General features: G+C 47.8%; 1 protein-coding gene across 6 annotated transcripts in view; it reads right to left on the bottom strand.

The window, feature by feature from the left end:
• ACACA (acetyl-CoA carboxylase alpha) overlaps positions 1–16,178 on the bottom strand; it is a 173,759-nt gene that overhangs the window by 108,380 nt on the left and 49,201 nt on the right. For all 6 annotated transcript variants that reach the window (XM_081890126.1, XM_081890128.1, XM_081890127.1 and 3 more), the window contains 5 exons: positions 15,976–16,100; positions 11,884–11,997; positions 6,519–6,632; positions 4,885–4,974; positions 3,678–3,796 (listed from right to left, as the gene is read on the bottom strand). In XM_081890126.1, coding sequence (XP_081746252.1) covers positions 3,678–3,796; positions 4,885–4,974; positions 6,519–6,632; positions 11,884–11,997; positions 15,976–16,100 — 562 coding nt within the window. The remainder of the gene's footprint in view (positions 1–3,677; positions 3,797–4,884; positions 4,975–6,518; positions 6,633–11,883; positions 11,998–15,975; positions 16,101–16,178) is intronic.

Raw genomic sequence — 16,178 nt, 5'->3', positions numbered from 1 at the left:
AGAAGGACTTGAGTTCAGCAGCAGGAGTGCCCAGTGCGGTAGCTCGCACAGAATCAGGCATCCCGAGACTCTCAGCTTTCAGCCTCGCTTCCTTTTTCTCATGATCGTGAAGGTACGCAGAGAGGTTGGTGGGATGATGGCTGCCGAAATCTCACAACGCCTGTAGAAATGTAAGACTTTTGGGGGTGGGGGAGACTTGAGGGCCCTTCCCCCCCTCTCGAGGCAGGGGGTGGGGAAAGAACTACACAAAACCAGTAAGATTACTGAATGCAAATCTGCTCAGTTTGCATAATTCAACATTTCCTGTTGCGGAATTCAACTCTTTTCATTTTTAAGCGCGGAATGCATCCAGCCCTAACCGCTGGGTAACCAACCATACCAGAAAGGGCTGTAGCTGAGTGGTGGAGCGTCTGCTCGGCATGCAGAAGGCACCCTGGCACCTCCAGGTAGGGCTGGGAGAAAACCCTGCCGGAAACCCTGGAGAGCTGTTCCCAGCCGGTGCAGCCAATACTCAGCTAGGTGGAGGAGCGATTACAGAAGGGCAGCGTCCTGTTTTCCGAGATGATGGAACTGCTTGCAACAGCATGCAGACCAGAGGGCATTCTGGAGACTTAAGGCTTGGCCCTTCAGGGTCAGGGCTGCCCTTCTGGTCACCCAACACACCTAAGAATGTTAACACCCCTTTGCAGCTAGATCAGGCTAGTCCAGCATCCTGTTCTCGCAGTGACCAACCAACTGCCCCAAGTGAAACCTGCAAGCAGAACCTGAGCAAAACAACAACAACTCTCTCAGCTTGTGATTCCCAGCAACCGGCATTCAGAAGCACACTGCACCCGTAAGTGGAGGTGCAGCCTTTTCCATCTCTCACCTTTGGCGACCTTTCCCCCCTTCTCACCTGGCAGGAGTTAGGACCTCATGGCTATAGCCAATCGGTGTTGATTCTCCACCTTAGCTTTGCCCATGACATGGATGTGGGGCATTTCTAAGGCTTTCTTGAAGAGAGGGGGATTAACTGAGGAAAGAGGGATGACATCAGTGATAGGAAAACAGGGGGAGGGGGGAGTGGATAGCTGAAGACGGCTCCAGGATTATAGAAAAGGACCTCCAAAATAGCATGCAATTATTTGCAAATATTATCAAGTTGAAGAGAACAGATGAGACCAAATTCAATGGCCCATTTATATCATTGCTGAGAGATCTTTGTGCAGCTGGGCTTGGAGGGCTCATTCATTTCAAGCGAGCCCAGATTTTGAAGAGAGAGAGAGAGAGACCGGGGGGGGAGGGGGCGGGAAGAGTGGGAGAAGGACCCTGTTTCACGAGATGTACTGATGGATTCTCAATGAACCGAGACCGGCCCTCGCCGGCCAATCCTGCCAAACATAAAACGAGGAGGATGAAATAAAAGGCAAAGGATATTTGGGAGACAAAGGAAAAAGAAAATAACACTCCCCACCCCAAAAAAGGAGGGGGGGTTGTGGGTCGTGGCTATTTTTGTGCGCATGGATCGGTTATGGATCAACAGTGGCACCTGGTGGGCAAAAAGGGATAAGGCAGGCTCATCATATCCTCTATCCAGTACGTTCCCAACCAGAACAGGACTCAAATCTGCTCCATTTGCCTTCATATAACTTCTTAGTCTTCTGGCTGCGGGTGCAAACCTTACTTTCCTTGGTTAAAAATCAGAGGCTCTTACACCCCAAAAGCCTTTGGCTTTGACTAATTAATATCCTACAGCCTTGTAAAGTTGGGGGGTGTTATTGTTTTATTTTGTTTTTGTTCTAACTATTTATTTGTGCCTTTACCCTGTACTGCTATCTTGTGTATAATAAACAAAAAGATAAGACGTGGAAAAGAGCAACTATCTGCCCTTGGGAGGGTTTCGCAAATTTCTGTGAAATTCAGCGGCCGTTCTTCTGAATGCACCTCCAAGCTGGAAGGGGGATAAGCCTCAAACAGAGAAGTAAACAGGTCACAATCAGCCAAGCCTATTGTGTCCCCAATCAGAAACAACTGAACAATCTCTTCTCAAGGTACAAGGTACAAAATTGACCGACCTCCACTCCAGGAGTGGGTGAGGTTCAGGCTATACATGCGGCAGAACAAGGTGGCCACGTGACAGAGTGGACTGGACTAGTTCATATAGGGGGACAATGGATAAAGTCATTTTAAAAGCCTCACTTCTGTGTACAAATAAATCACCTCAAGCAGACAGCTAGCCCCTCAGGGGGTAGGCTTGTCTAGAACCTCTCTCTTTGATGGACTAGTTTTTTTAGCAACTATTCAAAAATAACACCCCACATTAGCAGTATGAAGCGATACAGTTCAAGTGCTCTCAGTCTTCACACAGCATTCTAGACTGTGCTTGGATATTCTGCTGAGAAATTAGGAATACTTCGCTTCCCTCCCAATAAAGTGAAACGTATCCAATTATTTTAATAGGGTTTAGAATGAGTGACAGGACTCTCCCCCTCTTCCTTCCCCACTGAACCCAGTTAGGAAATGTTCAGGAAGTAAGAGGAGAATCAGTCCCTTCTCTCTTAAGAGTCTTTAACTTATTTCAAGCATCGTTCCCTTGCTCTGCCTTTATGCAGAGCAGATGAAGCTTTCCTTGGGACAGAGTCAAGCAACTCTAGGGCTAGAAGCCAAATCCAACCCTTGGGACTTTCCCCAGGGCCACACACCCCTATGTGCCTTCCTCCTTTTCTGGCTGGAATGAGCCCTTGGACAGTGATCATTCATCTTGCTGTGGTTTGGATGCAAGAGAGGCCTGGGCACGGGTAGAAACCTTGGACTTTTGCATGGGTGGAATGCAGCCTGTGGTACAAAGATTAAGAGTGGCACCCATTGCTCCGCCTACTTTCACCTCTGGCCCCGCCCACTACTAGAACCCACATGGTTGCCCATGAGGGAATGAGACCCTAGAGCTGAAAATGTTTATCCGCCTGACTCCTAAAAACTCACTGGCATTAAGTTGAAATGCCAGGATCAAACCGAAGTTTGAGAATTCATTGTGATCCCTGTTTTTACCTTCTGTCTTCACCCCAATTTTGGGAGGTGGGGAGGGGCTGTACTACAACCCCTACTTCTAAGAGGAGAGTAGGAGAAGGAATGTTTCAGAAAACCACTAGCTAGGAAATGGAGCAGGCTGAACGTTTATTCTGCCAAGGGCTAGCCACATAGATATTGCTGCTAGCACCAAAAGCTGCTTTACATAGAAGTGGGTTGTGTTTGCACCAATGTGGAGAAAGAAAATGGACCCTTGCATGGAAAATGGACCCTCGCATGGAAATATTTAGAAAAACACATCAGTACTTTAATGTATGCTGGGGAAGCCTGCAGCCTCCAGATGCTGCTGGACTCCAATTCCCACCATCCCCACCTTTCGGCCATGCTGGCTGGGGATGATGGGAGTTGGAGTCCACAACATGAATCTGCAGGGTCACTAGTACCCCATGCCTGACATATGGACCGGCCCGACATGCTGCCCTCCATCTTGCGAAATAGCTCATGGTTCACATTCTTGGTTTCCCTTGTGCCACAATTTTCCAACACATTGGACAGTTTTCTAACATGTCTCAAACTCCCGGTTCCCCCACCAATACACAGTGCCCCACCCCCAAACCTGAACTGCCCTCCAATCCAAATTGCCTCGGTGGTACATGCGAGCCGGGTCTAACCTGTTTGGATGGGAAGTGGGCAGCATGAACTGGAACTCCACCACACAAGTGTTGTCTTTCAGCTGGCGGTGCTGGACGCTGTTCAGCTCATAGGCGATGTATGCCCTTCGAACATACACCTCGGATGGAGGAGGAGAAGGAGGAGAGGATTATCACGGAGAGTTAAAGCCACGTGGCCATTTAAAGCAATGTCCCTCCACGCCTGACAGGGACCAGAACCAACCTTAAAGATGGATTTCTAGGGAGTTGAGCCTTGGCAATGCCATTCGCATCCCCCACAATCCCTAGCCATAACCAAGTACAGCAAAACCAGTTAAGCAAAATTAGGAAATGCAAGCCTCTTATTTTATTTTTTGTGCAATAAAGCAATGCTGGTCACAGAATGTAACCAGTTGCAGTAGAATTTTATTTGGAATAGACAAACACACACACACACACACACACACACAAATCAGGGATGCAAAACCTTAGGCTTGGGATCTGAATGTGCCCTGCCAAGCCTTTCTGTATGGCCCTTGGGACTCTCCCCAGGCCACACCTCTCACACTACTTGAGTCCTTTTGCCTAGGTGGAATGTGCCCTTGAATAACACCTCTTGCTTGCCTGGATGGAGGAGACAGAGAGATGAGTGAGCGAGCGTAGACACTGTAAATAGGTAAAACTGACAGTGATTGCTCTGTCCACTTTTGTCTCTAAGGTAAAGGTAAAGGGACCCCTGACCGTTAGGTCCAGTTGTGGACGACTCTGGGGTTGCGGCGCTCATCTCACTTTTCTGGCCGAGGGAGCCGGCGAACAGCTTCCGGGTCATGTGGCCAGCATGACTAAGCTGCTTCTGGCAAACCAGAGCAGCGCACGGAAATGCTGTTTACCTTCCCACCGGAGTGGTACCTAGTTATCTACTTGCACTTTGACATGCTTTCAAACTGCTAGGTTGGCAGAAGCAGGGACCGAGCTACGGGAGTTCACCCGGTTGCGAGGATTCGAACTTCCAACCTTCTGATAGGCAAGTCCTAGGCTCAGTGTTTTAGACCACAGTGCCAACTGCGTCGCTTTTGCCTCTAGCCCTACCCAAAAGATGACACGACCCTTTCTAAAGTGCTAGATGCTGGAGTGGGCAAGGATTGAAGATCAACATCATCAAAGAGAAACAGAAGGGGGACACACACACACATTTGCTTAAATTGTTTTAAAATGAGAAGAAACCTACCTCTAAAGCAGCCATCCTCACTACCTGGTTACTGTGATAGAAGAAGTTTGGTAGTACATCAAAGATGGATGTCTCCGAAAGAATGAGTTTCTAGACATAGGGAAGGGAATCAGAGAGGAGAAGCAGGTTTTTCTAAAATCTCGGACATTCGTTACCTTTTCCCCCTCCCTCAAAACTAAGACAAGGTCCAACACATGGTATAGACGAGAAAGCAAGAATTTGGGTACAAAAAGTCTCCCCTCCCTCAAACCACATTTAACACACGCTTGCCTGGCAGCCACTGCGATGTAGGTGAGTGAATGGGCTGCCTGAGGCAAGATGAAGTGCTCCATTCTTTCCTCTGCAGCCATCATGGAAGTCAAGTGGGCTGTGAGAATCAGGACCTCCTTCTCTTCCACAGAAATGCACTGAGTGCTTGTAGCTGCCTCCCTGTTCGCCTGCCCCAGTCCTGCCAGCCCCCAGGCTAGTAAAAAGCCTCGAGGGCTACTAATTTTGGAGCAGTCATCTGCTATGCTGCTTTCATTAGAGCAGTATCTTCCAAACCAGAGTCAATCAATCATTAAAGGCATTTGTTAGTCCAGAGCAGGGTTTCCCAAACTTGGGTCTCCAGCTGTGTTTGGACTACAACTCTCATCAACCCTAGCTAACAGGGCCAGTCAGTGCCGGATTTAGGTATAAGCCAAACAAGCTATAGCTTAGGGCCCTACTCTCTTGGGGGCCCCAAATATTAAAGGAAAAAAATAATGTGTTTGCATTATTAAGTTTGTTATGAATAAAAAATCATTTTAAGATAGAGCTTAATAATTATTTCATTATTAATATACTTATTCCTAATTGTATTTCACTATTAATATACTTTTTCTTAATTTTATTTCAGTTCAACAATTACTTTGATGAAATACATATTTTGTTATGTGCAAATGGCTCTAGATACCTATTAGGTCCATAAATTACTATATAGCATATATTCAACACAAAAAACTGTGACAATTTGTTGTTAGCTAGACATATAAAGGGCCCCATTACCTTCAGTAGCTTAGGGCCTCATCAAACCTAAATCCGGCCCTGGGACCAGTGGTCAGGAATGATGAAAATTGTAGTCCAAAAACAGGTGAACACCCAAGTTTGGAAAACCCTGGTCCAGAGTGTTCATCCACAGATAAGCAGCCTGCCATGTTACTGTATGGTAACCAACTCAAGCCTTGGCTCCTAATCAAGCTTTATCTGCAGGACTGAGCCATTTTGCTCTTTGGGTCTGCACTGGGTACCAGTTGCATCATGCAAGTCACTCACAATGCAAAGATGCTGCATAAAGTGTCCCCCCCAGTCCATCTAAAGAGGAGCCTGCTTGTCACTTCTCTGTATTACTCAGTAGTCTGGACTTGCCTCCTCCCAATCACCCTTTGCTGGGGGTGGGTCATTCATTCCCATCTTCACATCAGATGGGCCTGAATCATTCAAGAGACAACAGACTTGCCTACCCTCACAACATCTCTGCCTGAGTCTGTGTTCTCAGCCTGCCTTCTTCCAGACAGGAGCGACGCTCGAGGGGTCAGCTCCTTCAAGGATGATCCACTCTTACCCTTCCACACTCTGAAAGCAAAACTTTTTTTACTGCAAAATGAAGCCCATACCTGCAAATTCTCTATACAGAACTGATGCCCGTACATATCGATGGCTGAGAGGAAGATGGACTCCACCTGGTTATGTCGCAGCTCATAAGAGGGCAAGTGGGAAGCGATGAGGACCTAGAGAGATAAGAAGACCAGAGGGGGGCGGCGTTTAAAGACTGCCCAGAAAGTTTAAATTTGAAATTCAAACTCAAATTCAAGACCCTGTCTAGCCCTGAACTTAAAGGGAACCTATTCCAAACCCAAGCCAAGAGCTTCATAACTGACCAGAAGTTATGAAGACCCCCTCCCTGAAAGCTTTTAAAGCAAGCCAAGGTGACCCTCTTGCCCTATGAGTCTGTTGCACGTGCTCACAGCATCTGGGCAAGTGCTTCAGATCACGTACAGCAGCATGTTTGGAGCCCTGGTTTTATTAGGCTTTGCGATTTTGCACTGGAGAGATGGTCAGCCTGGCCGGGCTGAGCAGGGGGAGCTGTTAATTGGAAAGCGATGGCGACAGGCTACTGGGAGGGGGTGGGCACCTTGGACTTGCTGTCAGTTTCAGCAAGTAAAAAGTAGAGTAGACTGCGGCATGTTTTTCAAGCCAGTGGTAAGAGACAGAGCGATACTCTGCAGCGAGGTTTCGTAGATTCCAGGCTGGTGGGATTTGCTGCCTTTTCTTCTTCGTTTGAAAACAGAATTCCTGGATCAACCAACCATAACCAGGTGCAAAAAATAAAGAACAGCTTGTCTCTGGGCTACAGGTGGGGGAGGGAGAAATTTGTTTCAGTTCACATGTAGAAGGGGACCAACTTAGTCTACACGCTTTGAAACAATTCGCAAACCAAAGCACAGGAAGCCTTCGAAATTTTCACTTTGCCAAATTTTGCAACACAGCTCTCCAGCCAAGCAATGTGTACGAAAAAGCATATACTGGGTTAAAGTGTGTGTAAAAATGCATATAACTGGGCAAGTAACATGGAAATGCGCTTTGTGAAAATGTGTTTGTCTTAGGCAAATCAGTGTATAAGAATGTGCATTTCTGGAGAAACTCTGCACTAAAATTCTGATTAAAATTTTAACAAGGACTTAACTTTTAGGATGGTGGATTTGTGAATTGACGTGGAAATGTGGAGAACTGAACTTATTACTGGAAAAATTAGAAACCAAATGAGAGAAACCAAAACACTGGCATATTCACCCATCTGTAAGCCGAGCGCATGCTGAATCTAGGCATTTGTATCTAGTACCAAGAACTAAAACTGATCTCAACAGTTCTTTCACACAAAAGGCAATTTCTGGTTTGCTCTCTTCTATAACAGCAGCCAAATTTAAGTGGAGGAAGGAGCCGTCTTGCTATCACTATTGTTCAAAATAAAAATAAAAATAACAAGCTGCAAGTCAGAAAGTTTTGCAGATCTCCTGCAAATCACTCAGTAAACTAGGAACACAGGTCAAGCCAGCTTAGACCTGCCCATACAGACTGGCCATACATTCCCAGCTGTACGGGTCTTAACCTGGGACCTCCTACATGCAAAACAAATGTTCCACCCTTCTAAAGCAAGTTCCCAGTCCTCATGGTTGTGAATTCAGAGCTGGATTAAATAGGGGCATAGGAAGCTGCCTTATATAGGGTCAGGCCATTGCCCCTCTATTTCTAATCTGACTGGCAGCAGCTCTCCAAGATTTCAGGCAGGGATCTTTGCCTGCCTAGAGATGCCATGAGGGACTGAATCTTCTGCATGCAGGGCAGCAAGGCAGTTGCTCTGCCACTGAGCTATAGCCCTTCCCCTACCCTGCAAAGAACTCAGGTGGGTACAGCTCACTGTTAGAAAGAAAGGGGAATGGAATGGAGTATCCCAGAAACAGCTATCTGGAAATCTAAAACAGGGGCACTTCATGCTGCAACAACTTGTTATTGTTCTCTCTCTCTCTCTCCCCTATCTGTGAAAGCTAGAAATAAGAATCTCTATGGACAGAAGTGGTATACCCCAGAGGTCTTCTTGCAGTGTTTCTGATGATCACAGAGACCTCTGTTCAGCCACCCTCAATTTCATCCAGCAAGGCATTACTTTATTTCAATAAAGTAATTTGATCCAGCAAGGTATGCCTTCAGATCTCAGCCCCACCAATAAAAATATAACCTTCATTAATTGGACTACTGCAATGCACTCTACATGGGGCTACCTTTGAAGGTGACCCGGAAACTACAACTAATCCAGAATGCGGTAGCTAGACTGGCGAATGGCCACCGAGACCATATAACACCGGTCCTGAAAGACCTACACTGGCTCCCAGTACTTTTCCAAGCACAATTCAGAGTGTTGGTGCTGACCTTTAAAGCCCTAAACAGCCTTGGCCTAGTATCCCTGAAGGAGCATCTCCACCCCCATCGTTCAGCCCAGACTGAGGTCCAGCGCCGAGGGCCTTCTGGCGGTTCCCTCCCTGCGAGAACTGAGCTTACAGGGAACCAGGCCTTCTCGGTAGTGGCGCCTGCCCTGTGGAACGCCCTACCATCAGATGTCAAGGAAATAAACAACTATCTGACCTTTAGAAGACATCAGAAAGTAGCCCAGTTTAGGGAAGTTTTTAATGTTTGATCGCTATTTTATTATTACTATTCTGCTGGGAGCCACCCAAGTGGCTGGGGAAACCCAGCCAGATGGGCGGGGTATAAATAATAAATTTATATCCCCATCCAAGCTTGGCTAAAAAAGAGTCCAGCTGTTTTCGGTGGGGCCTACTCCCAGGGCAAGCACATTTACACCGCTTTGCAGCCTTAGCAGAGACCAAATTCCACCCTGTCAAGCTCTGATTTCTCATGGATTCCAAGGAAGGGCTTCCTAAAACATTGGAAATACAGACTCTTGTTTTGGACAACGGAGCCCCAGGTGGGGGGAGCTGCTTCACAAGCCCAAAGCCAGCAAGGGGGGAAAGGACGGGGGCGACGGCAGAGGGAAAACGCCACCGCGATGCCAATGGCAGCGTGATAAAGACATCCGCCAGAGCGGCGGCGGCAGAGTCCCCAGTGTGCCACTGAGGGGTTCAGTGACTCTGAATGGTTCAAGGGCGAGGATAGCAATCCGGCGGAAGACAGAAAAGGTCACAGAGCAGCTTCAAACGCCCGCTCACTTTCAATGCTCATGCACTGGAATTAAGAGAAAGGAAAGGAAGCAGAGATTCACCTCCCTCACCTAAAAGATTTTTTTTTTAAAGAGCCAGCCTCCCTGCTGGAAGACTTTTTTGAATGGAAATTGGGGAGAGTGTGGAAGAAGGGAGCAAGGGAGCTGGGAAGGGAGGGAGAGGGACAAGCTACCAGGGGAAGAGAATTATTGTGAGGCAATTAGATCCTGTTTGGTCTTTTCCCCCTCTCCCACTACTTTAATTATACAGAAGAGCCACTAGTGACGGAGATTGGCTTGAAGAGAGAACTCTCCAGGTGTGCATCTGGTATTTAAATTGGAACCCAAGGTAGATAACCTTGGTAAGGGGGGAGGATTGAGGGGGGAGGTGTGGGGAAAGACAAAATAAGAGTTTTATTTCAGGCCTTCTGAAAAAAGGGGGCAAGTGATTTCCATCAGTCCCTGGAGAGACGCTCAAGAGATACCACAGCTCCTTCGTTGGCGCGACGCATATCAGCAAATTTCATCTTTGTTCCAAGGATCTCAGGCCAAATGCAGCTTGGCTGTTTTTGCTTTCCCTTTTCCAATTTGGGTGTTGAACAGCAGCAGGCAAATGGGACACTGAGCCAGAGGAACAGGGAGGAAAGGTAGAGTGACGTCCTGTTTGCAACCACGGTCCTGACACAGGATCTGGAAACAGGAGAGGGATGGCTCTTTCCACCTGTGGTTCCCCGCAGAGGTTGGTCTTTCCTGCCCCTCCAGATATGTGCCTGGGCAGAGCCTTAGGTGCCAGCTGAAGGCCAAAGAGCGCAAAGGCTTCCTGCCTTCTGGTTCTAAGCCGTGCCGGAGAAACCCAATGCCACCAGTCCAAATCCTGCTGAGAAAGGAGCTGCTTGACTTCTGTCACTACACTCTTGCTTTTCAAGAAACTGTAGCCTTGCAGAGTGCACAGTATGATGCTCTTGGGAGCTGCACTAGAGCTGCATTAGGTGCTTTTCTTAAGGAAGAGATGGGAGTTTCCTGATTAACAGAATCTGGAACCAAGCAGGCAGTAGTGCACACTAGTCCAACCCATTACCCACCACCAGAGTTTCTTAATACACTGTCCTAAGGTGGTGGCGTTGCCTGTCGGCATCTGAGCACATGGAAGGCTGACGACACATCCTGGCAAGGGGTGTTGCCAAGTCCCAGGCCTTGGCCCTGAAAAGCAGGTTTAGTGGCCCATCCGCAGGGTTTCGGGGCAGCAGCTTTAAACTCGGGACCCTTAGTGCCTCTCAAGGCCCAAGTCAAGGAGTTTTGCGTGATTGTCTGATTAGCGTTCAACTTGTTATTGATGATTTAGGACAGGGGTTGGCCACCTAAGGCCCATGGGTCACAAGCGGGCCACCAGTGAGTCCCCGCGCACTGCGCTAAACCGCAGACACGATCCAGCCTACAGAGCAATCTCCGCAGGAGTGAACTGGCTCAGGCAAGGTAAACCTTGCCGATCCCTGATTTAGGGCAAGGGGTGGAACTCAGGCCCAGGAGCCGGATGTGGCCCTCAGGCCTCCCTATCTGGCCCTTGAAACTCCTTAGGACATTGCCCCTCCCCAGCCCTGCTCTGTGGCTCCAAAGGGTGCTTCTGGCCAGCTAGAACCTGTCCTTGGAACTGCAAGGATGCCTCTTCCCTGCCTGGAAGGGTTGTCTGGGTGTACGTCAGCGTGCGTACCCTTCAGTAATTAATTAATTAATACTGCATAATGCCAAAATCAATTTCTAAGCGGTTTGCAAAATACGAAAACCAGCCAAATATTAAACACCCATAATTAAAATGCACGCTGAAAGAATCCTTTAGGAAGGGAAGCATCATATTCACTGGCTCTGGCCCCGTGTGCTGCTGGCATGCAGCCACACACCCCCAGAAGCTCTTTCATGGGAGGATATAGTCCCAAAGCAGATAAAGGCTCCCCCACCCCTGCTTCTGGTTATCTTGGAGATTGGGTTACTGGGAAAGGGCTGAGTGGGTAGTGCACCGGATTGGCAAGCGGAAGGTCCTAGGTTGGACCCTTGGCATCCTCAGGTGGGGCCTGCCTAAAATCCTGGAGAGCCGCTGTGAGTCAGGGTAGACAATGCTGAGTTAGATGGACCAATGGTTTGGACAAGGCAGCTTCCTAGGCTCCTATGGGTGCAGCAAAGAGGATGAAAAGGGGAGTCTGATCCTGCACTGAGAAGCAAACAAGAAGCCCCACCCCCACCCAGCCCCCAGCATGGAAAGAACAGCTTGGTACCTGGCGGGCCCGCAGGGCGACCTTGGCATTGGTGGTCTTGCTGAGCTGGGTCAGCTCCGTCAAGATGTTAATGAGCTCGTCCGTCAAGGTCGGATCTCGTCCGCACAGCTGGTCCTGGAGAGGAGGAGGGGAGAAATATGGGGAAAGTCATTTGCAAACGTTTTGCCCAAGTGCCGCGGACATGGAAAGAGCGGGGAAGGTTGCAAAAGGCAGGAAAAAGCAGAGAAGGGTTCAAAAAACAACAGCAACAGCCCTCAAGTGAAAGAGCTTCATGGCTGAAATGGAAGTACAGTAGTCTTCCAATCCTTCCTAGGGAAATGGCCCCTTCCGTAACCTCAAAAGGATACACCTAAGCCACTGACAGAGAACAGATCACTATTTTTTTTTAAGTCATTAATTAAAATATTTTTTGTTTTAACGTTTATTTATTGTGGTGCAGCACCATCCATAGACATAGTGCTGCTGCCTTGGAGTTGTGGGGGTGGTTTTTGTAACATAAAGGTGGCTCGAAAGAAAAGACATTAAACAAATGAATAAAACATTTAGCGCTTTTTTCAGATGAAAATAATACAGAAGCAGAGGAAGCCTCCAGGTAGGGCTGAAACCTGGAGAGCTGCTGCCTGTCAGTGTAGGCAATACTGAACTGGATAGACCAATGGCATAAGGCAGCTTCCTATGCTGCTATGTTCCAATGTAAAATCCGTACACTGGGGAGACTTTGCAGGGACATTACAGTCTTGGAACTGAGCTCTGTTCCCTGCCCAGCCTGGCCCACTCTGCAGCTCCTTTCCTTGATGTAGGCAAAACAGCCACTGTCACACACCTAAGACAGGAGGATCAGGGGAACTCAAAGATCTGCAGAGGATGTGGGCGGAGAACATCCGCAAAATGAGGACTGAGCATGCTCAGCACCCCCGGAATGGTGGCTGGCAATGGAATGGAGTGTCCTGAAAGAGGGCAGGGAAGGGTGTGTGGAATGGAGCACCCTGGAAATGGGCATGGCTTACACCCTCAGCAGGAACACTTGACATTGCACCTTTAAAAAAAATAAATAAATTGTATTTTAATTTTTTGAGGGCTTCTGTTTTTACCTCTGCCTAGGATATGCCGCAGGCCACCACGACGTGGGCCTATTTGCAGGCTTCCCAGAAAGGCACCTGGGCTGGCGACTGTAGGAAAGAGAAGCAGCAACACTGGATTTGGGGATGGGGTGGGGAGACGGGACCTTGTTCTGGTCCAGAGTGGGGCACTTGTTATAGGGCCTGTTTCGCCCTATAGGGAGGGAGACAATGTCCCTTCCCATTTTAAAAAATTCCTCAACAGGTGATCCAAGCGAAAAAGGAAGGAAGGAAGGAAGGAAGGAAGGAAGGAAGGAAGGAAGGAAGGAAGGAAGGAAGGGTGGGTGTTTGGGACCAGGGAGAGAAGTTTAAAGCCCCTTCCTCCTCCTCGGAAGAAATCGCCAAGCGAACGACAACAAGAAAACAAAGCAGCACGGCGGCACTCTCATTGGCTCTGGCCTGCCCTGATTGGCAAAGGCGGCGAGCGAAAAAGCCTCAAACGGGTTCTTTGACAAGGCCTAACACCTCCCCGGCACCCCCATGTAATTACACACTTGAGTGACTGGACTCTGAAGAAAATTGAAGGCCTGAGCTGCGAACAGCTGCCATTTTCTCTCTCCATCATGCCGGCATGATTACTTGAGAAATGAACAGCCCCGGCTCAAAGCTACTCCAGAATTCTCAGAGGAAATATGGCTCCGTGTTCAAATAATGAGATTCTTAAGGCAAGCGTTACTTACAATCACACCGCAAAAAAAAGAGAGAGAAAGGAAGGGGGGAGGAGGGGGAGAGGAGGGGGAAGAGGGTTTTTTTGTTTTGTTTTTTTAAAGCAAGGTATATCTTATAAATTAGTATTTAAAGAACCCGGGGACTGTCTGGGCAGCCATGTTACTTGTCAGCTGTTCTTATTAAAGAGAGAGGGAGGGAAGGGCTTTGGTTTTTAAAAATTGAGATTTGGCAATCGATTTTTTTTAGTGACAAGAATCCACAAAGTCTTTAGCAAAAAAAAAAGGTGGGTGGGTGAGCAAGGGGAGATGAGGGGGTTGGGAAGGAGAACTCCATTAATTAGCATCTTCGAAAGCATGACACAGACTATGATTGATGCCATCAATCCTGGTGTTAACTCTCCCACGTGACCCATAAAAAGGCATTTTCTTCACTGAAGTGTTATTTTTAAAATGAGTCGAAAGGGCTTTTCCCTCTCCCTCCTTCCCTCCGCTCCCCTTTTTCAGGAACTGAAAAAGTGGGGGACAATGCCCATGTTTCAGATCTTTTTTTTTAAGGTGGGTGGGATGTTAGCGCCTCATCTTACAGCAAATAAATCCAAACGCAGAACCTTTGGTCCTCCAGAGGTTGGTGAAGAGAAACTCCCCTTGCGCCATGTTTGCTGTGGGTGTTGGGAGTTGTAGTTCAGCAGCCTCCGGAAGGCCCAAATGTTTCCCACACCTGCTTTGAGGGTTCTTGCCAGTTAAGTCCTACTCAGAGTAGACCTGCTGAAATTAATGGGCCTACGTTCCCTCTGCCTAGGATACAACCCAGAAAATATATGATGTACTGTATTTTTTTTGCTCTATAAGGCGCACCAGACCACAAGACGCACCTAGTTTTTGGAGGAGGAAAACAAGAAAAAAATATTCTGAATCCCAGAAGCCAGAACAGCAAGAGGGATCTCTGCGCAGCGAAAGCAGCAATCCCTCTTGCTGTTCTGGCTTCTGGGATAGCTGTGCAGCCTGCATTCGCTCCATAAGACGCACACACATTTCCCCTTACTTTTTAGGAGGGAAAAAGTGAGTCTTATAGAGCAAAAAATACAGTAATTAGAGAGGTGCCACAGCTAGAGGGCAGAGCATCTGCTGGGCATGCAGAAGTTTCCAGGTTCAATCGCCAGCATCTTCAGGTAGGCCTGGGAAGGACCCCCATCTGAAACCCTGGACCGCCACTGCCAGTCAGTGTGGACGGGACTAGCTTATACGGCAGAATGGTCTGACTCAGTATACGGCAGCTTCCCGTGTTCCTTCAAGCTTTCCAGCTGTGCATCGAGTCCTGCGGATGCCAATTTGCACATCGGGACAATGTGTTACATTTGGTATCCGAGCTGACTGCTGTGTCTGTTAGGGAGAAGAGAAGCTGCAGAGGCGCAAACTTTTCTTCCTTTCTTTTGTTTAATGCTATCTTATCATTTGTCCCAATGCCCTGGGTGGTCAGTACATGACACAGACCTCCAAATGTTGCTAGATGCAACTCCCTCCCTTCCCTAAACACTGGCCGTGATGGCTGCTGGGACCTGGCAATCCAACAACATCTGGGAGGCACCCGTTTGAGGAAAATGGATTCAGCGGCATCATTGTTTTGGGGTAAGTGGAAGCAGCGGCTGGTCCCACTAGGACTGGTGGGGCAGAATACAGGGAGACCTGATGTTGGTGGAGTCAGAGCCAATGATAGACAGAGCCACTCCATAATTGGTTGTAAGTAAGATGACAGGCAGGTGGTTCCCCATTCACCCAAATGGACTAATCTCTCTTCCTCTCTCTTTCATATATACTCATGCATGTACAATTACATACACACACACATATCCATTTAGATACATTATTTGCAGCACCAGCAAAGAAAACCAGGGCAGGTATTTTGAATAATGTGTCAGCGGATGGTAAAGACAACTGTTTAATCTGAATAAACTAGATCACAAGAAGCCTTCAGACAATGTGGTTCAGTTATGCTTTGTATGCTAAGTGAGAATCGGGACCCTTAATTGCTTATGCTTTTATGTCAGTGTTTTGGGCATGCTATAGCCTATGGCTGCAATAAGTGGCAAATATTGATTGCATTCCATTATTTTCAAAACAAACAAACAAAAAACCCTCCAAACTAAAATCTGACTTACAGAAGCTTGCACACTAGTCAGAGTAACTCAGTTGCTGGCCACAGATTGTGTGTGTGTGTGTGTGTTAAAAAGGCTCCAGACAAGCAAACAAACCTCTGAGCAATGAATGGGGCTAGAAAAAGTCCAAAGAACAAAACCTCATTGACTTACGATAAGCATTGTCACGAGAAGATTCTTCTTGGTGACTTGGGCGTGGGAGAAGATGTAGTTGAGGACAGTGTTCATGTCCGTTTTGTTCTCTTCTCGAAGGGCGAAGACACATTTATCATAGTGACCTAAGGCCAGAATGCAAGGTGTTATGTATATACATACCAAGGATCCTTAATCAGAGGCGCCTTAATAGAGATGCTGCC

Source organism: Podarcis melisellensis (assembly GCF_964234715.1).
Source record: "Podarcis melisellensis genome assembly, chromosome: 15".
In the NCBI taxonomy this organism is placed as follows: domain Eukaryota; kingdom Metazoa; phylum Chordata; class Lepidosauria; order Squamata; family Lacertidae; genus Podarcis; species Podarcis melisellensis.
This window is presented reverse-complemented; position numbering and strand designations above follow the sequence as displayed.